The 25,000-nt window shown below is 39.2% G+C and overlaps 2 protein-coding genes across 5 annotated transcripts in view; both read right to left on the reverse strand.

Annotated features, from left to right (window-relative positions):
* Positions 1 to 1,490: 1,490 nt before the first annotated feature.
* LOC138019240 (uncharacterized) lies at positions 1,491 to 8,194 on the reverse strand. 3 transcript variants are annotated; one of them, XM_068865962.1, is made up of 3 exons: positions 8,108 to 8,194; positions 5,661 to 7,027; positions 1,491 to 4,320 (listed from the first exon to the last, which is right to left on the reverse strand). In XM_068865962.1, the coding sequence occupies exons 2-3, from the start codon at positions 6,397 to 6,399 to the stop codon at positions 3,977 to 3,979; spliced, it is 1,083 nt and encodes a 360-aa protein (XP_068722063.1). In that variant the 5' UTR covers positions 6,400 to 7,027; positions 8,108 to 8,194; the 3' UTR covers positions 1,491 to 3,976. The 3 variants fall into 3 exon arrangements, with proteins under 3 accessions (XP_068722063.1, XP_068722065.1, XP_068722064.1); XM_068865964.1 differs by lacking the exon at positions 8,108 to 8,194 and adding an exon at positions 7,115 to 7,219; XM_068865963.1 differs by lacking the exon at positions 8,108 to 8,194 and having other exon boundaries at positions 5,661 to 7,090.
* Positions 8,195 to 13,769: 5,575 nt separating this feature from the next.
* LOC138019238 (Bardet-Biedl syndrome 2 protein homolog) overlaps positions 13,770 to 25,000 on the reverse strand; it is a 30,672-nt gene continuing 19,441 nt past the window's right edge. The window contains exons 11-19 of one of the 2 annotated variants that reach the window (XR_011126116.1): positions 23,486 to 23,527; positions 22,591 to 22,675; positions 21,541 to 21,672; positions 21,224 to 21,298; positions 18,911 to 18,973; positions 16,775 to 16,887; positions 16,068 to 16,216; positions 14,074 to 15,808; positions 13,770 to 14,028 (exon numbers count right to left, since the gene is read on the reverse strand). Coding sequence is in view for 1 of the 2 variants with exons in the window: in XM_068865961.1 (XP_068722062.1) it covers positions 15,708 to 15,808; positions 16,068 to 16,216; positions 16,775 to 16,887; positions 18,911 to 18,973; positions 21,224 to 21,298; positions 21,541 to 21,672; positions 22,591 to 22,675; positions 23,486 to 23,527 (760 nt within the window). In the remaining variant the exon portion in view is untranslated. Of the gene's footprint in view, positions 15,809 to 16,067; positions 16,217 to 16,774; positions 16,888 to 18,910; positions 18,974 to 21,223; positions 21,299 to 21,540; positions 21,673 to 22,590; positions 22,676 to 23,485; positions 23,528 to 25,000 lie in introns of both variants that reach the window. The other variant, XM_068865961.1, reaches the window with a different exon arrangement.

Below are 25,000 nucleotides of genomic sequence, written 5' to 3' on the forward strand. Positions count from 1 at the left end.
TGGGTCCTCTGCGGACGAGGTAAGAGTAGTATCATCCGCATACATTCTAGGTTTTGAAAGCAAATTACACGAGGGAAGATCATTAATATAACTGAATAGTAAACAAAAGAGGCCCCAATATTTAGAGCCTTGTGGGATGCCACATGTCACATTACAGAACTTGGGTTTTACTCCATCAATAAAAGTTTGATGCCTTCGGTCAGTTAAGTGAGACCGAAATCAGTTAACAGATTAATTAAGCTCTGATTCCTAAAAGGACGGCATGGTCTATGGTGTCAAGGGTTTTTTTCACCATTCAGGAGATTGCCATCAGTATTCCAGTACCATTCATTTGTCGGTGACCTCTAATAAGGCCGTTCAGTAGAAAACATAAGTCTAAAGCTCGATTCAAAAGCAAAGTTAGATTAGTGCTCTTTTAGGTCCTCGTTTTTTAATCTCAGGAAATGAATCTTAACGGTTTTGGACTAATACTGTGTTGACGACTCTTTCGATTTCTTTTAACTTTTTATTTCCCGCGTGTGGTACTATCAGTCAGCAAATTGTTATTATTTGAATATTTATAAAGTTGGTTAAAGACAACTCTTTTAATTAGTTTACTTAGGGTTAGGGTTAGTTTCCAGACCCTCTTGAAATGTAGGGGTAACTCTAGCTAATTTCCAAGCATCTGGAAAATTTACTATTCCAGTGGTAACAGACAGATTTATTATGAAAGTTAAACTATGAGTAATTATGGGTGCTGCTTCTTTAAATAAGTGTGTACAAATATCACCGAGGTCACTAGTTATGTTATTCGGTATTTTGTGGATTAAGTTTAGGATCTCCTGATACGACACTTCAGTCAAGTTAAAAGTTTGGTTTGTTGGGGTGATGTAAGCATTAAATTTACGGGACGGATCTTGAATTCAGAAGCTACAGAAGGTCCTATTTCAGAAAAGTGTGTGTTTACAGTAAACACCCGCATACAAGAACCTAGAATTTAAGAACCTGTTAGGCGAAAAATTTCATTTTAGACCCCCCTTACATAAGAACCAGGTTAGCAAAAAAATTAACCAGGTTCTTATTTTAGAAAATGAACTTGAAATTTCAGGCGACTGGAACATATTGCATTTTACACTGCATAGATCTTGTTCAACACTTATTTTTCATGGTTGTGAAATATAAGGCCATATCAGCGTCTTCATCAGAGGAAATCAGTCATAACACTGATATCATAGAGTAGATATCTTTTGTCAAAATAAGAAACAATTTAAGAACCTAGATAGCCTTAAACTCCTTTAAATACCATCTTTTTAAGAACCTATTTAGCCTAATTTGGAAAACTGCAAGTTCTTCTTTGCGGGTGTTTACTGTCGTACATTTTCCTGATTTTGATGGGGTCAGTATGTACAGCATCCCCTGTATCGAGCTTAATTATATTATTTGACTCAGATCCTTTACCAATTAAATTGTTTATTTTTGACATTCCTGGAGTTTTTTTTTTTTTTTTTTGCCCCTGACATGATAATTCTTGCAAAAGATACGTCCCGCAAACAGGGTCTTTTCTCCAACCGCTCGATTAATGTTTCGATCTCCTCTTTGGACCATCTTCTTGCTTTACTCGGCAGATGCAAAGAATGAATCATGCATCACCATGGATACTGATAGCAGCAGCGTCACCTTAGTGGGCATGCGCGCGTCCAACAATGTTGAATCCAGTGGCCAAACGAATGCAACATTGTTGTTCACACGAAGGAACAAAAGAAATGTTGAACAATGTTGAAGACGAAATGTTTGATGGAAATCGAATGTCGTTCATTAACATCCAACATCATGGTGGCCAAACGATTGCAACATTTGGATTCAACAATGTTGGATGATGTTGAACCAACATGTTGGATCCGTTTGGCTAGGCCTTAATTTGGTGGGAAGATGTTTGAAATTCCACTTATTTCCTAGTTTCAGCAATAAAGGTAAACTCGCTTGGTGATTTGAAAATAATCAATACTTTATTGAAATTAACAAAGCAAAATGGCATCGGAACATATGGTTACACTTTGGCTTAACAGACAAATTTCATTCTTCGGCTACAATAACTTTGCGTTAAGCAATTAATTTATCTAAATACTTTTTTCGAAGCGCAGTGTGGTGATGATCATAAGAAAGTACCATTTCTCATGCAAAGTCAAAAGTTTTAAGCAATTGCCTTAAATTTTTCTAAGGATTAAGACTGAGTTAGATTTCCATTCATTGAATAAATACTTTTGCTTTCTTAACAATTACTTGATAATCTTCATTAATTTAATAATTAGAAAAAAAAAGCTGTTTTAAAAACCAAATAATAAATGAACAGTAGTATTTTCTGACCTATACCAGCCTTAATTGCTGAGATGAGATTCGGAAGGTGTAGAGAGCATTTACCAGAAAGGGTTGCTTTCGGCAAACAGCTCCCCGCGTGCATTATAATTCTATATATTTTTTCTCCATGCGCGAGCGGGGAATTCTGCAAATTCTGCAACATGATTGGCTCTGGATTCGGGCGGAATTTTTGTATCTTGCTCGCCAACCCAGGCGGAATCCTAGCCCTCGTTGCGTGAGCATGTGTAATGACCTTAAATTTCCATTTTTTGACACCGAATCCCTTTACATACAGAAGTAAGTGCTTCAAAATAGATTTTTATCAGACAAGAGGCGCGGAAATAGAATTCAAATAAAAATATTGCTCTTTGAAACGTTCGGTTCTTAAGTCCCTTACTGCATTCTTTATATCAAGCGCTGTGCGAGTCAACAATTAAAAAAGTGATTTCATATAGAGAGAGAGATGAACACAACACAAGCAACTAAGTAATTGAATGCAAATGACGGAACATGAATAAATTTTCAGTTTTAGCTTTCTCAAGACCGAGGTCAAAGTTTTTCGCCTGATACGGACCTCCCAGCTGGCAAATAACATTTATACCATGCCTATACTCTATTGATAACATATCAAGTAGCGAAATTAGGAATAGTCCAAGTTTTTAGCCGGTTGCCTATTGGCGCTTGGTGACCAATGAAATGCCCTAGACACTTTCATTTCAACTTTAGATCACTTTTTGTATCCTTTTCATCATTTTTTCTTTTGTTTCCCTTGCATTCTTTTCTTTTCAAGTATATGCAGATCGCCACAGTGTACTTTCCTTCGGGGACGAATACCATTTGTGCATTACTCTAAATGTTGTCCATATTTACGTTTTATAGCCGCGCTTGTTGCTGTTTCTCGGATTCTTTTATGTGATATAAACAGAAACCCATAAGGGTTGAAACGTGTAACGGTCCCTTGTGTTCTGGGAAACAAGCTTCTGAATATTCAATTTGCTAAGTACCATATTTGGAACAACAAGAGCGAGGGGTTTCCAAACATGGTACTTAGCACTGAAACATTTAACCAATCAGTTCGCACTGAATATTCGGAAGCTGTGAACGCGCGTTACAAGTTTCAACCCTTATGGGTTTCTGATATAAATAAATAAGTAAATAAAAAAGAAAACAAGCAACAAAATAGCTAAAAACAAATAACTGAAAAAGAAAAATAAATAAATAAATATGCTGTTTAAATCATAAGATTTCTTTCTCCCGATAAGAACTGAAAACTGAATTCTACTTCACACAGGAAAAAAAACTATTTTTGCAGTGGAACTTCGATTTAAAGTCTTCCATACATCATAGCCCTCGATCAACCTCGTTCTCAGGGCTTTTATCTGCCGAGGAGAGGGTGGGCGGAGAAAAGCCCTGGGAACGAGGTTGAGCCCTCGATATAACCACGATATAACAATAGATAATCTTTGAGCAATTAGAGCAAAAGTTTGGACCTCGCGCCTGCGTACTGTCTGAGAAACAAAATAGTGAACTAAATTTTAGGTACTTTGCCACTTTGTTAAATCAAGGCCCCACTGTGCTTGCTGTAAAATAATTCTTTTCTATTTACGCACATTTACACTGATGTTTCCTCCACGTCTGGTTATCAACACAAGCATCCAGTTCCTCCTTTCCCTTCGCCTTCTTTCCGTTCGCATGGACAACACACACCACAGATCCACTTTCCACAGAAATACTTGTAAAGAAGAGACACCAAAACGATTATACCCCAGAAGAACATCCCAAAGGTCCAGATGGTCGAGGAAATGGTTCCCATCTCGATTTTCATCTGCGGAGCCACGACAAACAGGCGATTTATGGCCACACCCATGGCAGGGGCTAAAGTAAGGACACAGTAGAGGAGCCCAGCTGGAAGGACCACGCAAATACGAAGCGGATAACAGGCCCAGCAGAATGGATTGCCTATCCAGGCATAAAGAGGCAAGATTCCTGAAAAAGAAAAGAAACGTACTTAGCGTGCATGAGGAAATGCGACGATCTTGTCTGATTTTCCTCATGTCTTGATTTTTATCATGTCTTGCTAGTACAGCGGGACAATGGGACATTTCCGAGTTGCCGTTTGTCTAGGTTTCGAAGTGAGTCTTGGTGACCCACATTTCACCCCTGCTCACCTTAGAGACTCCAGCAGCTCAGTGGTTAGGGCATCCGAGACTGGATCACGGATGGTCGTGGGTTCATATCCCATCTGGAGCTCGGGTTTTTTCGAGTATCCACGAGTCACCATCGCTAAATACATCTCTCCACTTTATTCAACGTAATATATATCTCTTTCACTACAATCGCGAATCTTAGCATATTAGATCGGCTTAGCACAATATGGAGGGACAATGATGTTACCTGAACCTAGTTTAATAGACCAGCTCCCAAGAGTCTGGTACCTGGCGCGTTTTGAGAGTCAAAGTTAAAACAAGAGATTCAAACGTTCAATTCGGCAATTCCAACCTTCAATTTGGAAATTCAAACCCACAATTCGGCAATTCCAACCTTCAGTTTGGAAATTCAAACACTCAATTTGGCAATTCCAACTTTCACTTCTCAATTCAAACATGCATGCTATTCAAACTTTCAAGTATTCATTTGAATTCAGTGAAGGTTCACTGAAATGAATGTTTGAATTGCTGAATTTCCAAACTGAAGGTTTAAATAGCTAAATTAAATGTTTGAATTGCCGAATATATGTTTGAATTTTGACACTAAAAACGCGCCATAGAGGTAGAACATCCATCGGAACGATCATCAGTTGACCTGATTCTTGTTACATTAAGTGCACTCAGGAGCCCATCAGTAGGACCATTTCTCCGAATTCAATTCTAGATCGGGCATTTTGACAGACCTAGTTAGTTTTAGAAACGCCTTTGCCATTAATGAGACTCCATTTTGCCATTAATGAGACTAACTTAATGTCATAGCGTCACCGAACCGGAACTGCATGGCTTTGTTATTTTGTAGAAAGGGTAGTCTAAGTATAGATTGTTCAATTAATATACCTTGACAAAGGCTTAGTATAGGAGTCTTTCCCTCCTGGTCATGGACTCCTTGTGCACTGGGATTTATTTTTTAGTATCATGCACGTGTCACCCATCATAAATACACTTCTTCGTTAGCAAATCATTTCTATGCTCTTCTTTTCCATATGAAAAACAACAAAATGGCGTGCTCAGTATAAATTCTGTATGGACGTCTGGCCTTTCAGCTCAGTATGACCACATCTTCCCTAGACTGGCAGTGATGATGTTTTCGTGTATCTAGTCTCTTCTGTTTTTACTTACCTTTGTAAACGCTAACAAGCGCGATAGAGCCCAGCATAAGCCCCAACCACTTCTCACAATTGATCAGCCCCATTGGATTTGGAGGTAAGTCATCTGGCTTTATGGCACACTCCCAACAATTGACCCCGCCTGCACCCCACATCTGTGCACAAAGCTCCACGGCCAAGCATGACATTGGCACGTCATGGACAAGCGTTTCCATCAATAAGAATAAAGTGTGGATCTGAAGAATCTTCTGATAATAAGGCCCGGCCTCTGTTACCATATTTTCAAAGTTTTCGTCTCTCCAGTGCTTGCAGGTATTCGGGAAAAGGACGATAATATGAATGATATAAACCCCGCCAGACAAGCACATAAAGAAGAAGAACACTCCCTCCAGAATTTGAAGCGTCGCCGCTTTCTCGCCGAGCATTGCTTGCGTGGCGTTTTCAGTGGCGACGCAGTACGGTCGCGTTAAGTTGGTAGCGTTGCTCAAAGGTACAAGCGTCGCGGTAGACAGGTCATCGCAACGCTTGTACGTTTCTGACGTTTCCAGGAAAACACCGACGTCGGTGCCGATGTTGAAGCCTTGGAAAATGGCGTACAAGATGATCTGGCAAAGAAATGCACAACCAGGGGACACAGCATTGCAGAAACAACGGCACATACCCCGGCAACATGCCATGGCAGTCTTGCCAAGGCATTTGCAGCAATTTGAAATAAAAGACTGCAGACAGTTGCAAAAACAAGAGCAACACATTTTGGATGCTTTCCAAGACTACTCCAATTGATCTCCTCGATGTTCTTTCAAAGACTTCGGATAAAAAACTTAAGGTGTCTCTACCAATCTTTTGAAGCCCCCTTTGGTGTAAATCCCGTATATATACGTCTATCAAAAAGCGTTTACAAATGACAAATAAAGGAGATTTACCACACGAAAACAAGATGGCCGCCGGTAGAACTAGTTCTTTTCCTCGCTTTTGGACGTCCCCAGAGTGATGCTTGAATAACAAACGTTTTTCGCCCAGGATTCTTAAGGCAAAATATACGTATGGTCGGCTACGGCAAAATATATTATGTTTTCACGCCAAAAATCAAAATATCGTCAGTCTATATTTCGCCGAATGCTCAAACCTCCATCGTAGCTTGTTCTGCTTATATTTTCTTTCAATACGAAGAAACCTGGTGCTATGTCTTTTGAACACAAATTAAGTGCGTCGCTTTCCAAATGATTTTTCCTCTCTTTCCTTGTGTCTCTTAACTATTGAGAATTCAAATTTGATTGTCGGTCTTTCAAACGGTCGAAGAGTTGAATTGTCCTTGGTGATGTTGAATTGATCCCGACGAAAATTTGCATTTATCCTCGCAACGCTACTCGACCAGTGCACCTGCAGAAGACGGAGGGATGAAAGGAAATTGTAAGAACGTTTCCCTAAAATAAACGGGAAAATATGTAAAGCCAGACTATTATTAACCTTATTGGAATCTAAGAAGCCTTACCAACCAATTTTTTTTAATTTTGAACGGAAAAACGCAAAAAACTTCGACGTCGATAAATTTTTAATGACAGCTTTAATGCCGATCTGTCATCCGCAAATCAAAGGTCTCGAGCGGTGAATAATTATACTTCTCTCTGAAATTCTATTTATTATTGTCGTATGTCAGAGATTGAATAAACACGTCAACGAAAAGATCTAGAGAAGACAGGTAATTTGAAGTTTATAAATTAACCCATTTTTCTGTTTTACAACTGCAGTGACAGAGGAATTACTAGCTACATAATTTCTTCCGCCATATCTACTTACAAATTCAACAGATATAGTATCCTGCGTTTTGAGACGGTCTTTGTGTTCCAAAAAACATATATATAATTCGCTTTAGTTGGGCTACAAGCAGATATCGTCTTAAGCTTCACAAAAGCTATTGCTTAAAACCAAACGATATTGATTTATTTAAATAGGAGGGGTCATAATATATATGCAATACTGCTTAGAATTTCTAGTTTCATGAGGTTACGGCCACTTTGAACACAAGAGTTCGCGGTTGATTTTGAACCATTATCCTCACAAAAAATTAAAAACTAAAAAAGCACATTATATATTGTCAACACTGTATGCATCCGTGTTTTTTCCAGTTTAATTCAGTCAAAACTAAAATTATCCGTTCGGAAAGACAACGGCGGACGATTCGACTGATGAGGATTTTTCAAGTTTTGCGTACGTCAAATCCTTCACACACGGGTAGGGGGTGTCTCATGTAATTTTAGCTGTTGATTCTGAAAACCAAAGATTGCGTTAAATTTTAGAAGGAATGAAATTGGTCCGCCCTTCGTTTAACAAGACGAGCTAAATAGGTCTAAGTTTTAGAGTTTAAATAAATCAACCATACGAAAACTCAAAATATTAGTCGTTTCGCTGTCTTATTTAAGCTCAAATAAATTGTGAAATAGGTGGGTAAAGACTACATACCTTATTCCTTTCGGATATATAGGATAAGATGATATCCATAAGCGCTAAAAAGATCGACTACGTTAGTCAAATGGCTTATCAGCCCACGCCGGGTACAAAATCAAACTGGCCAATTGGAAACAAAGGAAGGATTGTGTATTCACAGGCGCCCCTTTTAGCAAGTTACCAATCATTTGCGTACAATATATAAATAGTCATCCATTATCGATCGAGTGTCCTTTTTTCCCGATTTCAAGCAATGACTGCCTGATGGAACTAACATTTCTAACGTAAACTTTAACTAAGAAATTACTAGTAATTTTTCAATGCTTTTATCCAACCAGTCATTTTTATATACCACAACTTTGAGACGGAGTCAATCATATCACACTTTAGTCTTATCGAAAAAACTTAGCAATGCGGGCTGAAACCCCCAGTTTGAAATGAAAACAAAAATTAAATCTCGAAATCTCGTGGAATTTCCATGAATATGTTCAAATTATTTTACCATCCGTTCGATTTTGTTGAACAGTGATGTTGAAACCCTTTGTCCCCCTCCCCCCCCCCCCACCTTTTCAACTGTGTTGAAACATTTTGAAACGAAGTCGAATCGATGTTGAGTCAGAGCGTGTTGAAACCGTTTGACCACCGCAGCAGTCATCATCGTTTCAACATCGTTCGACAAAATCGCAAGGATGCTGAAGGAAATGTCGAAGCCGTATGCCCTGGCCCTTATCAGCTTAGATGATTACCTTTGCAAGGAATTAGATGCATTCAATTAAGGACGGTGCCTACTAGTTAATTTTAAGGTATATTTGCCCCAGTTTATGATTATGCAGGAAATGTAGATCTTAAAAAGTGTTATTGAAATCCAAAAAGAAAATTGGGGGTAACCACGCATTTTTCAAAGATAATTCATGAATAATCAAGGCGATAGGAGTTGCGCCCACCCCTGCCATGAGTTGCGGTAGATGCCGCAAGTCATGGTAGAAGCATTGAAAAAGGAGCCTTAGGGTTGCCTTCGACTGCGGTCGCCCACTTGTCTTGTCTTTGTTGTCATGAATAATATTTGTAAAAAGCTTTAAAATACAAAGCAATGTATGGCGTTCTTTCTCAAATTGAAGCTTAATTATCTCTCAAAAATGCATGGTTACCCTCAATTTTCTTTTTGGATGCCAAGACTACTTACTAAGGTCTACTTTCTCCGGATAGTTTTAAACCGCGCAAAAATATCACTGTATTGGTAAGCATCACCGATAGGAGACCCGAGTATTTCGAGATGCGCAGAACGTATGCGCAATCAGTAACAATAGTAGGCACCGCCCTTAAAGTAATGGTTTTAATGATTTTTAACTTGCTTAAAATAGTTTCAAATGAGTCAGAATTACAATCGTCCCATGACCGGCAGAAGGAATTGCAGTTGAGACCAGCTATTTCGAACCCGGGTATTTCGAATTCCCCCCTCATTCTAGAACTGATATTTTTGTCTCTCTTGGATTTATACGGCTTTTTGTGCGGTCCTACTGCTTCCTCGAACACGGTGCGTGATTTCCAATTCCATGCTTATTCGACCTACGGACTTGATTATACCCTTTTATTTCGAAATTTAATTAAAAACTTGAGGTGCATGGTTGACTTCAAATGCTGTCAGAACACTCTGTTAGAATTGTCTTTGTTCATTGTTCACAATTCGAATTGCACAATCTGTTGGTCCGGTAAACAGTTCTATTTACAAACAAAGACTTCTGGCGGGAAAGACTGCCTGTAGACATAGAATTCCTCCTTGCACCCACTGCAGTAGATTTGAAGATAGAGTGCGCAAAATTAGAAGGTCCACCAACGCAAAGATATATTCTGTATGCTTTAAGCTGAACCAGTTGTTTCGAACGTAACCACCACCAATTCGAACAATTTTTTTTCTTCGGGGTTTAGCCCCAACATAACTAAATTTACGAAAAACTGAGTTATCATTCAAACTTGAATAAAAAGACACAGTCCAATCCAGTTAACTCTACGAAGTCGAACGAAGAGTGAGGACTTGACAGATAAATAAATAAGCTAACATTTTTGTTCAGTACGCCACTTACTGATGAACTGGTATTGATAAAGAATCGGTAAAAAAGACAACAGAAGATCGACAATTAATTTTGAATCTGTCGTTTTCGATAATCTTACTTATTCCTTCCCGCAACCTTAATTCCATTATATTTATTTATATATATCCTACCAAAAAGGACATATCATGATAAACTTAGATAGAACGAGTTCCGAAATTCATTTTCTGCTGTAACTGTAATTTCTTATAACGGGGTAAGGAAATGCATAGTCGGGCAAACTTTTACTTTGAATCGAACAAAAAAACACTTTAGTCATAAGTCCAACGGAAATAAGGTTTTACTTTTATCATTTATGAATTAATTTATTGATGAATGCATTAGGAAGTTCCTAATTGGAGGCAGATGTTTAAACGAAAACCCTACTCTTCCTTTGGTAGTATAGAGGACAAGTCTGAAGGAAAATAGTAATTTGATTCTGTTACTTAATTCCTTGATTGACAGTTAATTACGTTTAAACCTTACAGATTAGCAACATTATTAAGATCGTACAACATGTGTAAAGTTCACTTTTTTTCCGGGCGTCGATGCTAACCCGTTTGCTTGCTTATCTGCTTTTATATTTCTGCTAACCTGTAGTAACCGAAATCTCGAGGACTAATCCACTAAGGTATTCTAAGGTATTAGAGAGCTTTAGATTCTAGTACGATAACGACTACGAGTGCGAGATTTTCTCGAAACACCCTAAAATAACAACGACCACAACCAGGTTTTCTGAGCCCGCGAGACTGAGCACCCCAGCAAACCATTGTCTTAAGGAAAACCGCTGGTCAGCAACTTTGGTTCTGGTCATTGCTGTCTAAGGTCTTCCGATTTTCTCATAAGATAACAGCGAGAGTGCGCAAACTAGCGTCATTAGGGACTTTACGATCTACGACGGCGACGTTGAAGAAAACGTCACCTCAAAATATAACTTTGCACTATCGTAAGATTCTCGCCGTTAGGCCATCTCGTTCGCGTCGTACAATGTGGGTGAAGTGTCCTAAAAATAAATTGGCACGAGCGGTTTGGGAGTAAAAATAGACAATGAAAGATTCACATTTGAATGCTCGCGTTATCGTCAAAACCTGAAATTTGGTGATTTCACGTAGTTGTACAGAGTACAGCACGAATTTGTGCTAAAATGCGTGCCACACGTGCAGCACGATTACTTTTCCTCTTTTAACCAATAACATTGCTGTTTCGTGACGTTCTCGTTAACGACCGCGTCGTAAATCGTTAAGTCCCTATTTTGGCGGGAAAACCGTGATGCCGTCGTCATTTTAGTACCAGGTTTTGCAAAAATGTTAAAACAAGTCAACAACACGGTAGCAGTTTCGGCATTTTTTGATGAGCAAAAAGACTCAGTTACCAGCAATAAGAATAACTGGGCAAACTATACTGCTAACAAAGAGTAAGATTAAGCGTACGGGTTATAAATTTCCTTAGTGTTTTCGCTAAAAGCGGGCAGTCAAAACTCGTACTCGTTCTTCTCCTCGTCGTAGAATCTAAAGGTCCTTTTTTCACAGAAGTCAAGGCCCGGACAAACGGCTTTAACATTTGCTTCTGTTCGATTTTGTTCAACGGTATTGACAGCTGGGGTTGGCAAACGGTTACATGAGAGAACTTGTATTCACTTCCAGTCTGCAGCCGCGGTTGCTACGATGAATACGGAGATAAATACGTTATTCAATACTTGCACAAATCCCATTCATTGTTGTTTTGCCACCTTGTTTGACGCTGTTTGATCGTGCTTGGTAAAATTTTAAAGCCATCAAACCTCCTTTCAAACAGCATCAAACATCGATATTGTTCTCGTATTTGATGTGCGGTGTTTGATTCGTTAGGCCGGGTTCACCTTAGGCTTCACCAAACATGTTCGGCGATGCAGATTTTGGTCATACGCATCCAAGAAGGGGGACAGTTAAGAAGTCGACTGGAAAGTCAAGAAACGAGTGAAATTATTGCTGAAACCCGATTTCAAAAGGAAAGCAAGGAACGCCTCATTGAACGTTTGGAAGCGGAGCCTTTTCTTTGGGACCTTTTTTCAAAAGAATACAACTTTAAAGACAAACGTGAAAAAGTATTAACCAAATCAAAGGAGAGCCCGAAATCCTTTTCGAACTCAGCTGTTGGGAGGGTGTTTGATAGGGTTTGGCCACGTCATCAAACACGGGAAATGTTTGGTCACCAAACCTGTTTAATCGTCTTTGGTCACCAAAGCATTTTATAATTACCGAGCTATAACAGGCAAGGAATCCGCTGAAAACCAAACTCGCTACCTTGATTTTTTAGCCCAACGTTTTCCGTTTGCTGAATGTGTGATTACAGAAACTGGTTCTTAATTTTATTTCAATTCAGCTTTAATGTCACTAACTTTTTAGTATCGCTATAACAGTTTTACCAACACAACCGTCAGCACTTTGCAGGTCTTGCTAATTTATTTTATCCGGGCTTATTTTTGCACACTTTTTTTCTCCTACTTTTCATTACTCATTCCGGCTTCCTCGCGAACTGACAGTTTGCATCACTCGTAATCTTTATTTTATACATAGCACATAACAGATGCGGTTTTACTTTTCACTTCGTCTTCTTTCTACTTACCATCCAACACGAACTAACGGCGCCCATACAAAAATCACTGAAGTCCTTGTTAAAGCGTGTTTTCGTTGTTAAAAGAATCCTGTACACGTTCTTTGGCGTGGAGTTTTCCTTTTGAACGGACCAACAAGGTAAAGCTCAAAGGAAATTACTGATCGCTCCATGGTCGGAATAGACTCCAATCTTGGGCTCGGTTGTGTGACCAAAACGGGCGACCCGACTGTCTGAGAAGGGAATGCTAGTAGTCCATGGTTGGAACCAGATGCACATGACCTTAAAGCGTGTAACTTGCGACTCTTTTCCTTGGAACAAAGCTGGGAATTTTAAGACGCCAAATTTATGCCCAAACATGGACCAAAGTAAGATAGAAGCTGCACGATCGTATTCCCCTTAGCACATTCCTCTCAACTGGCATATTCTCCTCGGCCAAGTCCCCTAAATGGAGCACTTAAATTACAAGAAAGTCACCTTAAATCGGACAATCTGTGAATTAGCTTCCTTCAAAAGAGATAGAGCACTTAAATTACAAGAAAGTCACCCTAAATCGGACAATCGGTGTATTAGTTTCGTTAAAAAAAGAAAGATACGCGAAACAATGTTGTAGAATCAATGCTCCTAATAAGGGATTCACATGAAATTGTTGAAACTACGTTGAGTCACCTGAAGATTGACCAATTGTAGATGAAATTACGAAGGCAGCACTTTCTCCTTAGTTCTTTGGTCTGGCCGTGGTTCCGACTCGTCAACTCACTCACGGAGTCCTGAGGGAATACAACATGGACGGTTTGACGTCGTGTGAAAAGGTCCTGTGAGGAAAATTTTCGACGTCATTGTCGACATTTTGTCAAGTCTATCTTTTTTTCACATTATCTGTTAACTACAAAATTACACAGATGTAATTCAATCAGAAATAACAGAAGGCAAGAGAGATGCACACCAGCTTTCGAGTAGGCCACTGCACCAGCTACAACACGGAAGAAAATTCAAAATGTGTATGGAATGTTTTTATTTTAGGGGAGAACAACAGATTGCTCGACATATAAAAGGGGTCGAAAGAGAGGGAACTGTGCTAGCAATACGGTGAGGTAACCAGTATTTAGCATGAAACTAACTTGCATGTGAAAGTAAACATAATTAGTTAATGCTTAATGTAACTTCTTATTAATTAACTAAATTTATTATATCTTTCAGATAGTACGCGCGCTGTAATTGGCTAAATTAGCGGGCCGTATTCTACAGTACGACCCGCTGTACAGCCCGCTACATTTAAAATTTCAACAGAACATCATCTACCGAATTTTTCATGTCATTTCTGTTGCATAAACTTGTATTGAAAACTGTTTGAATCTTGCAAGCAACTATTTCAAACTTAACAGCCACGAAGATTTAGTTTTTGGGATTTTGGCACGGCATTTTTTGTGGCAGTTGAACCGGTTAACCTCAGAGATACAATAAATATCTTACTATCCTCGTTTTCTCGGTCCGTACTGTAAGTTACGGATCCTTCCTTTTTTCCCGTTGATTTATGGCCCAAGCGCGAAAAAACTCGGTCCAGTACTTACAGTACGGACCTCGAACTCGGTTAGTAAGAGGTATTTCACGGCACGGTATGTTACAACAATAGACTCGAATTGACAACTTCTACGAGTATGGTCGTTGCCCACATAACATTCCAAGGGCTCTGACTGGCAAAGTGCTAGGGCATTGTTCAACCATGATGTTCACAGGCCGATTATGAATTACGCAAATTAAAACAAGAACTAAAGGTAATTCTTACAACATTTGAGATTTTGTTGTAAAGACTTCACACTCAATTAATTGCGTTCGACGCACGAGAACGAATACCAAACATGAACATGTAGTTTATCGAATTTATGATGAACTTTTTTTCAGCGTCAAGTGTATTTCGCGCTCGGGCACTAATTGGGGACACTCAAACTGCATATTGAAATCGAATAATCTCATATCAAATCGTAGGTGGGTTTTTAAGGAGAGGGGAAAACCGGAGTACCCAGATTAAAACTTCTCGGAGCAAGGGCCCTTTTCTCGAAGTCCCGAAAAGCCATTTGTGAAACTGCCAACCGCTTGTTTTGGGAAGCCGACCTTTGAATCTGGAGCACTTCAACCCAATCTCATGCGAATCTAACTGAAGGCGAGTAGCTCTGGGAATGAGTGCATGCACAATAGACCACTTTCGATATATTAAAATTCAGCTTGGCAGCGAAGTCTACAGGACACAAACAAAGGAAACTGAATGAACATGTTTATTCTTTTCTTTTGTTTACGTCCTTTAAGTCTCACTATCAAGCTGAATTTTAATATATCGAAAGTGGTTTATTGGCAGCTCGTATTAACTGAGCTCTCTGTTTTCAGGCTCGACTGGCCTGTTCCAAAGGTTGACTGTGATGCTTTACTATCCATTGACGTAGAGCAACAAAAAACAAAACAAAGAGGCGACATGCAGAAGTGGCTGTGTCGGTAAAATTTCTAATTGGTACTTTTGAGTCGAACGCACTTAACAAATATGTGATAAGTTCTGGTAAGTAGTTATTCATGTGCATCCGAAAGTTCCTTGTGCCTATCCTTGCGTTGCTGATGAGGACCGGGCATCAATGAGCCCGTAAATACTCTAAGTCCGCAAATTCTCAAAGAACATTGCTTGAAGGTTCTTTGTTACACCGAAACTAAAATTTTCAGATAACTAATTTCTACAACTCGGTACCAGTTTTGCCATTAGATCCATTAAATATATATGACTATGAACGATCTTTACCGATACAGTAAAGTACAAGGTTATATACAGCTATTTGGTATCTATTCATTTTTTACATGGCCCGTCATGGTCATGGTCGTCCAGTGACGGAGGTAACAACGAGACAGTTGGATTTTCAAGTTTTAGATACTGCATGTTATTGAGGGCGCAAGCGTTATAATGAGCCTGCCTTGATGATCTTGAACAGGCCGTTGACATTATTGTCCTTGATAGCTTGTCGGCAACCAGCAATAACTTGAGCTTTTGCCTTGCCAACTGGAAATAAAAAAACCCAATCAATCCGTTAAGTCTTGTGCATTGTCCTTAGATGACAAGCATTCCATAATTCCCCGCTCAGAAGAATCTGGTGCGAGTGAGGTATTTTGGCGCCGTTTCTTTGTCGGAAGGGCAAAGCGCTTTTCGAGTCCATTGTATTTTGTCACGCAATCGAGAGAAACAGCCGGCTGTCAGTCAAGCTGCGCGCTGTCACACTGAAAACCTCCTTTTTATGTTTACGTTAAGTTTTATTACGTACCTCGCAGCTTGCCAGCTCGTTGAATAGCCTGATTAACAAGTTTCAAGCAGGACAGTAGTTCATTGTGGTTGTTACATCTGATCTTGTATCCATTGATCAAATCTCTGTTCAAGTCGTACAGTTCCATATAGCCCTTTCTCATATTTTTCCTGTGGAATCACAAGATAAAATACTTAACAACCAGACTGAATGGCTGTGCACCATTTACAAAGAGGAAAAGTTGGTTCCGCTTTGTTCAAATGGTAAGCAAAACCCCCGAATCAGAGGAAAATTCCACCGAGTTCAGTGTGTTCTTCACGTGATTGACAGGAAATCGGGAAGGAAGAAAAACCGGGGAAGAGGAAATGGAAGACGCTGTTTGCTTTTAGAAATTCCGGTTGGAAATTTTATGACAACTTCAGAAATTGTCGGGTCTGGAAAACCTAAATATACTTACTATTTCCAATGCAATCGAAATTCTCGGGAATTCTTGATTAATGGTAAACAACCAATGACCGTAAACATTCTGCACGTGCTAAGGTTTTGGGTCTTTGTTTACAAGATCAATGTCAACGATGAAGATCTGTCTTTTTTTACAAAACTCTTCTACTTCTCGTTCATTCGAAAATCACTATGCAAATTGCATTATTTTGATTACTTTTCATCTGCCGTTGTTATTTGCCTCCTCCCTCAAACCACAGCGAGCTCGGAAATGAGGCAGTACTCACATGTCTCCCATTAATCGAGCATCTTCAGCCCTGACAACAAGACTCCGGATCAGATTGGAGTGATCCGCCATCTCTGCCGTCAGCTTCTGCCTCACAGAATGAAGCTCATCAACCTGTTGTAAACAGTAAACAATAATTATCAAATTTTCGACCTCAGATATCCAGTTTCTGGCCTTCTGATTGGTTCATTCAATCTCGGCTGTTGATCATCTCATATCAAATGCGAGCTCAGGGAATAATAGGCCATTTCCGAGTTCATGTCTGCCTCCTCTTCAAAGTCTAAGTGCGAAGTTTTTGTGATGATAATTAGTTCTACTTTACATATGAATGAAAACTAATTTTAAGAAGAAAAATTTTGCACTTAGACTCGCTTTGAAGAGGAGCCAGACATGAACTCGGAAATGGCCTACTGGTTCATGATTTTTATCAGCAGCGCTAATAAGGCTGAAACAACAGTTTCATAAGCACCTTTTGATAGGACAAAAGACAATTTTAAATAACTTTTAAATATTGTTCACACTTAGGATTAGTAGAGGCTTTGAAATCGATAAGGAAGTAGCGAGATTTGAGTACGTTAATGTTATTACTGTTATTGTTATTGTTATTGTTATTATTCTTTTATTCCGGATTTCCGCTAATTTAGGAACCATGAACAATAATTAAATAAAAAAAACTTAATATGAAAACAAGATGATCGATGATATGAATTGTTGCTTTTATTTTTTAATTTTTGACATTCTTTTTAATGAGCTATTTCCTGTAAATAGCACTATTTTGTATTTTTTTTAAATTGTACTGGCAAGTGATGAATGAAATAAAGAATGCTATTATTATTATTATTATTATTATTATTATTATTATTATTATTATTATGCAGTATGTAGTACGTAAGTATGCTTACAAATATAAGTAGGAAAAGGCACTATTGTGTAACAATCCCTACTGTTAAACCTATTTACAAACCAATTGGTAATAACTAACGAACCAACATTTGAGAAAGGAACAAGAGTTTATATTCCTTAATAACTCGTCGAAACCTTGAATGACCTTGCTATGTTTAGGGTGTACGATAAAACTGCCTTCTGCATATTAAACAAAACCTGGTTCCCTCTATCCAAACCTAAAAACTTCCTAACTTTCTCCGCCGTCTCCATAGAGTAGCCTCCTAGTACATCAACTATCACATTAAACTGTGTGATAGTGTGGCCGGGGAACTGTTGGCGCATCTCCCATCTCAACGGCGCATACTTGTCAGTTTTCTCCTGTTCCTTCTGTTCTCTGTTGGAAACCCAAGGGCAGCTCATCTCAATAAGGATCACCTTCTTCTCCTTTCTGTCCACAATTCTCGCATCGATTCTGTTAGCCCTGACTTCCGTATTTTCAGCAAATACTGGGACATCCCAGTACGCGCACGCTCGGTCATTCTTGTACTCGGGTTTAGGTGAGACTGGAGAGTACCAAGGGGGGATACACTGAATAATAATAATAATATTATTATTATTATTATTATTATTATTATTATTATTATTATTATTATTATTATTATTATTATTATTATTATTATTATTATTATTATTATTATTATTATTAAAGGATCTCAGGCTTAAAATGTGTTTCTTGCCCGGCCAATTACCCTTGGCAGCAAGCAACAACAAGTTCCCAAAGGTACCAAGGGTGGCCTGTCTTGCGTCCCCAAAGGGACAAAACCTTCCTTAACAGTACAGCCGTTCCCAACAGAGCAGTTTTCTGAACCACTGTTTGATAGTAATGATCACTTCAAATCACTTTAAGTCAAATGGTAATGTTGCTGTTGTAATATTACTACCGAAAGCACGAGAAGAGCGTTGTAGGCGTCCAGCTTCTTAAGAGCTCCGCATTCTTTTCAAGTAGCCGGAGAAAAACCTTTCAGAGTAGGGTAAGTAACCAACGAAGTCCACCCCATGAGGGATTAACTTAGTTTGGCAGCCGGGCCATCTAGACGGAAGGCGAGTGCTTTCCGAGTCTCACCACTCCGCCAAACGTGCTTGGCTAAACGAAAAAGATCGCCCACTGAATCTAAAAACACGGCAGCGAAGACTGGTTTCGAACAATGCAAATTTAGACAGAGCCCAGTACGTGATATTAGAGAGCTTGTACCTTTAGTAAAACTGCACGTAGTTCTTCCAAATGATCCGGAAATTCTGCAGTAGACAAAAGATCCTGAAATTTAATAATAAAGGATAAAGTGAAGAGACCTTCTTTCTGTTTGGCTAGGTCAACTTCTTTAAATTCAGGCTTCAATTAGATCGAGCTGATGATGATAATGATGATAGACTTTATTTAAGTGTCAACAGTATTTAGCCAGGAAAAACTAATTGGGGACACTATTTACACAATAAAGTATACCTTAGCTAAAGATAAAATTATTTACAATTTAATGAATAATGTATAAAATAAATAGGTAAATAAATAAATAAATGAATGAAATGTATAAACTGAGTAAGATTTTAAAAGCTTAAAAGAGATCAAATATATATAAAATGTAAAATTTAAAGCGGCCTAGCAGCATAATTATTATCACAGTTCTTACAATTGTCTATTAAGTGTGATAAGCCTTTACTCTTCACATTTGGCTTCTCTCTACCAATTTTGTCTAGTTTGTTCCAAAGATGGGGCCCAAAATATCGTAAAGAATGCTTTCCATAATGCACGGTGCGAAAACGTGGAATATTAAAATCAGCGTTCCTCAGATTGTACTGTTTCGGGGTAGTATTTCAATAGCAATTATTGAATGAGGCTGAGTAGGATACGAAGAATTCTGCAGGTCGAGGAGGGTGTTATAACATCCTCCGAGATCTGCAGAATTCTTCATATTCTACGAAAGCCGAATTCAATAATTGCTTTATTATTCATTCAGTTTATTTTCTTCGCTCAAACTTCTAAACCTACTCGCAGCCATTTTTCTGCTCAACAAAAATAACACAATCTCGTCCCCAGCTTTTTTCTGTCAATGGTTCAATAATTTGCAGCGGGCTGCACTTTTGACGTCACTTTGACGTCATGGGTTCAATAATCTGCAGCGGGCTGCACTTTTGACGTCATTGATTCAATATGACGAAGTTTCTTTCCAAATTTGGTGAACAGCAAAAATTAATTGCAAGAACTTGCGATTCATTTCTGTAAAGAAAAAGAGAATATTACATGTTTTTATCCCATCACGCGCATGTGTGTTTGGAGAAATATAAACTGGTTCAATTCGCTCTCATAAGACTTCACTATACTTGACTTGAGAACCAACGCCTCGCATTGAGTTACTGGCGGTCGAAACTATCGAGTCCAAGTTATGATCCTATCATCAGAACTTAAATTCGTTTTCGTTTTCTCATAACTAAACAGTTTTTCTCGTTATTACTTGATTTTTTCATGCTGTTATTCGTTCATCTGTAATCCCGTTTTCAATCAATCAATTAATCAATCAACTTTATTTAAAACAAGGCAAATGGCTCAGCAAGCTGGTTTTCCGACATGCCGTGTAGGAATTACAAGGTATAAATGTTAAAACGACTCATAAACTAGGTATAACTTTAATAGCACTGAAAATTATTTAACAATCGTATATCAATTCCTATAGCCTCTTATCAAACGTAACTAATCTAGTTTCTATGTCAAGGAAATTTAAAAACAATAGAGCTGTTTTCAATTTAGTATAGAAAGTAATTAGTGAATTGCATTGGTTTTGCATTACTTCACTCAGTGATTGGTTCAAAGTTCTCGCGCCACTTTTTCAACCAATCAGAAGTGAAACCAAAACCAATCGTGGCTCGCGCGTGCACATTTTTCCGCGCTTTGTGTCGGCTGCGTGTAATCACTTCGAGTTTTGATTGGTTTACTGGAGTGTCTCCGTCCTTTTTGATTGGCCAAAGTAATTACTTTGGTTTTGGTTTTACGACACTCGAGTGAAAACCGCTCTTAGACTAGTAATAATTAGTAACAATCAAAATTTACTACATAATAATACGAAACAAGCCATGTAAAAATGTGCCAACACTTAACATTTATTCACTTGCATTCAACGGTATTGTGCTTTCCTGATAATAAAAACAAGCTCAGTTGGTTGAACACCGGGCTGCCATGCGGGAAGTCGTGAGTTCGACTCCCGGGCCGGACCAACACCCAGGGATCTTTAAATAACTGAGGTGAAAGTGCTGCCTTTGTAATGATATCTGCCAGCCTTCTCGGATAAGGACAATAAACCGTAGGCCCCGTCTCACAAGGTCCCTTCAATGTTCATAAACCTGTGGGACGTAAAGGGACCCACACACTTGTCGCAAAGAGTAGGGCACGGAGTTCCTGGTGTTGTGGTCTGTCTCCTGTGGTGTATCATGGTTGGGAGGGTAACTGCTCGGAGATACTAGCTACATCAAGCTACTCTAAAATCCGAGGCTAAATAAAGATATGATGGTGAGTTACCTCTATTCCCAAGAAAGTCGCCATTCCTTGAATGATGTCGCCTGCTAAATCCATGTCATCAGTCTTAATGGTAACCTAAGAGGAAAATGTAAATAAATATGCATGGTTATGTTAAAAAAATAAATCCGGTCCGATCTCCACTTATTTCAGGGGATGGAAGGGCAGGCAAAAAAGACCCACGGGAATAAGGGGACTCCTGTGAAGCGTCATTATTGGTTAAATTATAAACCTTCAACATATCCGACGTTTCGGCAATGCTTTCTTCATCACGTGTAACATGACAAATGCAAATATGAAGGACATTACAATCGCCTTACATTTCCGCTTTGGTCCATTTTCATTGCCAAAGGATTTCCAGTGCGGAGAGACAAAAACATCAAGTCCAGTGCAGCATCTTTGCCTTCAATTTCATCAGGGAGAAGAAAATTTTGATTAAGCCACATCACAACCTGTAAACAAACAAACAAACAAACACGGGTGTACTGATCAACTCGATGGCTCAGTCTTAACTACTTCTTTTTCGTAACGGTCCTCATTCTTGTTCCCAGATCCCATCGTTTCCCTTAGCCGGCGGGGCCTTCGCACGAGAAAACAAAGGAGGGCTCTGGAGACAAAGCAAATTTAATTTTTCTACTGGTTAGCAAATCTTGAACCGGAAGTAAGAATGGCCGATGTGGTGCGGCCGGTCGGTGAAATGCTCACAGTGTCTGTTTAAAACTACAATATTAGTTATTGGTTCTTTCTGTTTGATACGAAGCGACACTCTCTCGAAGTTGAAGCCACTTTAAGCTTCAAAAAGAGAATGTAATGCGAATGTAATGCTTCTGAGCGCCGCCATGTTTAGTACTATTGACGACTCATATATGAACTCCGGATGTCCTAGAATCTGGGACTTCAAATTCTGTGTCCCGAGCCCTTCGTCTTCTCGTGCGAAGGCCCCGTCGGCTAAGAGAAACGATGGGATCTGCGAACGAGAATGAACGTTCCTGTGTCGACCTCATGCAGTGGCCAATTAAAATCACGCAAAGCAGGATTAAGGGAAAAGGGTATTTGTCGACTTTACGCCTTAGAAGCTGCTGGATGGAAATGACAAGGTGTTTGTTCAGTATCTCTCTCCAGTGGTTTAGGAAACTCTGATGAAGATAATGCGCTGTAGGAACTAGGTCTTCGAGTGGGTTGAGTTAGCCACAGTAACTAGCTTTTCTCGAACTGGTGACGGTGCGCAACTAAACTATTTCCTAATTTTCTAGAGTCCTATGCTTGAGATATATGATCACCATTTGGGAAACGAAACACAGTCTCTTTTCCAAATACCTTATTGAAAAGGAGACGATAAAGGATCAAAATCAAACACTAGCTAAACCTACCCGATTGATTCTTTCGTTGATGTGAAAGGAGCAGTAAGATTTTGGTTCAGCATAACCCGAGGGGCACGGTATGTACAAGGTAAACCTGCAAAAAATACGATATGCCGGGTGTTGAATTGAGTAGGGTAATTTTGCCGTTGTTTAATCAAGCGCCAGTTTTTCGCAGTTACTCGAACATTATCCGAGTTTTTTGAAGTCTCCTTTCCAATGCGAATTCAACTGAAGTGAAAACATTTTCTGATGGTTATCAGCTTTGCTTTTTATCCTTTTAGTAGAAAAGATATCGGTGACGAAACCGGCCCGTAGTTGTTAATGTGCTAGCCAAAGCCTCATTGGCTACCACAACAAAGCGATCTTTTGTTGGTGTGGTCAAAACACTTGAATAAAAAAGAGAATCCTTATTCGCTTGTACAGTCCGTTTTCCCAATGTAGATAACGTAACAACACCCAGGAGTGTATTTTCTTTCAAAGGAAACATACTCATGTTCGCATTCTCTCTTTTTGATGAAAATGGTAAAGGATCAAATCGCTTCAGAATGGTTTTATGATCTGTACTGGGAAATCCGTCACTAAACATACAAGCGAATAAGGTTTATAAAAGAAGAGCCTCAGGTGAGCTTGGTCACGGCTTCATGAAAACCGCTCTACAGAAATGGTATTTCTTCTGTGACAGCGTTAAATGACCGGACCAAATTTGGTTTACAAGGTTATCGCACGGACAGGCTTCTTATTTAACATTTTTGCGTTCGATTCGTTTCTGTATGGCGCACAGTCAAAAGTTGAAAGATCATCGAAAACATCGCTGAATAGCTTAAATTAAAGGTCAGTCCACATCCACCCACCAGTTTTATCCTCCATTAGCAAACGTCCCGTTTTATAAAGACAATCAACATACCTCGGAAGCTGTCTCGTGAGTTCAAACACATGAAAATGAGAACTGAAATGATAGCATAAAAACGCGAACGAAATCAACAAGAATGTCAACAAACAACAGCTTTAAACTATTGGTATATTTCTTTAAGCAATGACAAAGTTGACAAGGGCGAAAACGACAAAAAAATAATTGGTCTAACAAGCAAAAAGATAAATAGCTCTGTACGTCCCGCGAGTGCGTTTCTGTGGCGTCATTCTGAAAACATCCACGTGAAATGGTCAGACTTGAAGTTGTGTGGAAGAGGTGAGCACACTAGACTACACATGATAATTTCCACTTTTCTCTTTCTGTCAACGCCGTTTATACCGCTTTAATTCTACACATTTTATACGGGAAACGAAGTGCAATAATCCGAAAATAGTCTCAACAACGAGAAATAATGTCTTCCGGTGACTTTCTTGATCTCATCGATGTTGTGGTTGCTTAATTTGGGACCTTTAACTCGACGACGACGACGACGACGACGACGACAAAGCCAGAAAACAACGATATCATAGGTTAAAAGAGCATAAAGCAACGTGCAGCACGAATTTTAGCAGGTATGTTTGCATTCCTCTGCATAACGACGACGTGAAATCGCCAAATTTGAGGTTTTGGCGAAAAAGTGAGCATGCAACTGAAAATCTTTCATTCTCTACTTTCACTCTGAAACCACTCGTACCAATTGCCGCTTAGGATACTTCGCTAACATAATACGACGTGAACGAAATGGAATAATCGCTTCCTCGACCTCACCTTCGTCGATCTGATTACCCAAATTTGACGTTCATTGGCGGATTCCATTCAGTTTTCGAACTTAAGATCAATGCCGTCTACGCCAGAGTAAGGGCCTCTTGCCATTATCCCAAGTGGCCTGGCTGGCTCGGTTATCAAATTGGTTACTGTTCATGTGACCATCTTGAGCCCGGTTTTCGAGATGAAAAATACTTGCGCCACCATTCAGGCGTGAAAGCTAACAAACAAGCCTGTAAAAATTTCTCGATTTTCTTTGTTCAATTATCAAGCGAAAATATTCCGAGCTTCATCGTCGGAGAAAAGAGAAGTAAAAACTCAGTCAGTAATGTCCGTTCTATCACGAAAGTGCATTATATTATTCGCCCCCCAGGGGGCCCGTTCTTCGAAAGCCCCGAAACTTTTCGGGCCGGTGTCGCCGTTCCCTCTGTATCTCATGAACGGATGGATTTTAAGTCTTCAAACTTCACAAACACTTTTAATTTTTGTGATTTCGAAAACAAGTCAAAAAAACAGCTTGTCAAAACAAGCGAAATGGCTTCTTGGGCCCGAAACGTTTTCGGAAAGTTCGAGAAACGGGCTCCAGTAGAGAGATTTAGTGTCGCGTTTACGTAAAACGGCAAACGGAAAACGTCAGGGTGCTTTTCGTCCAAAAAGCACGAAAATTTACACATTCTCACCTGTGTCCCTTTTTTGAGAAGCTGCTATATTTTTGTAAATAAAAGGCAAGGAAGAAGCCGACCC

Source organism: Montipora capricornis, chromosome 10, assembly GCF_036669925.1.
Source record: "Montipora capricornis isolate CH-2021 chromosome 10, ASM3666992v2, whole genome shotgun sequence".
Taxonomy (NCBI): domain Eukaryota; kingdom Metazoa; phylum Cnidaria; class Anthozoa; order Scleractinia; family Acroporidae; genus Montipora; species Montipora capricornis.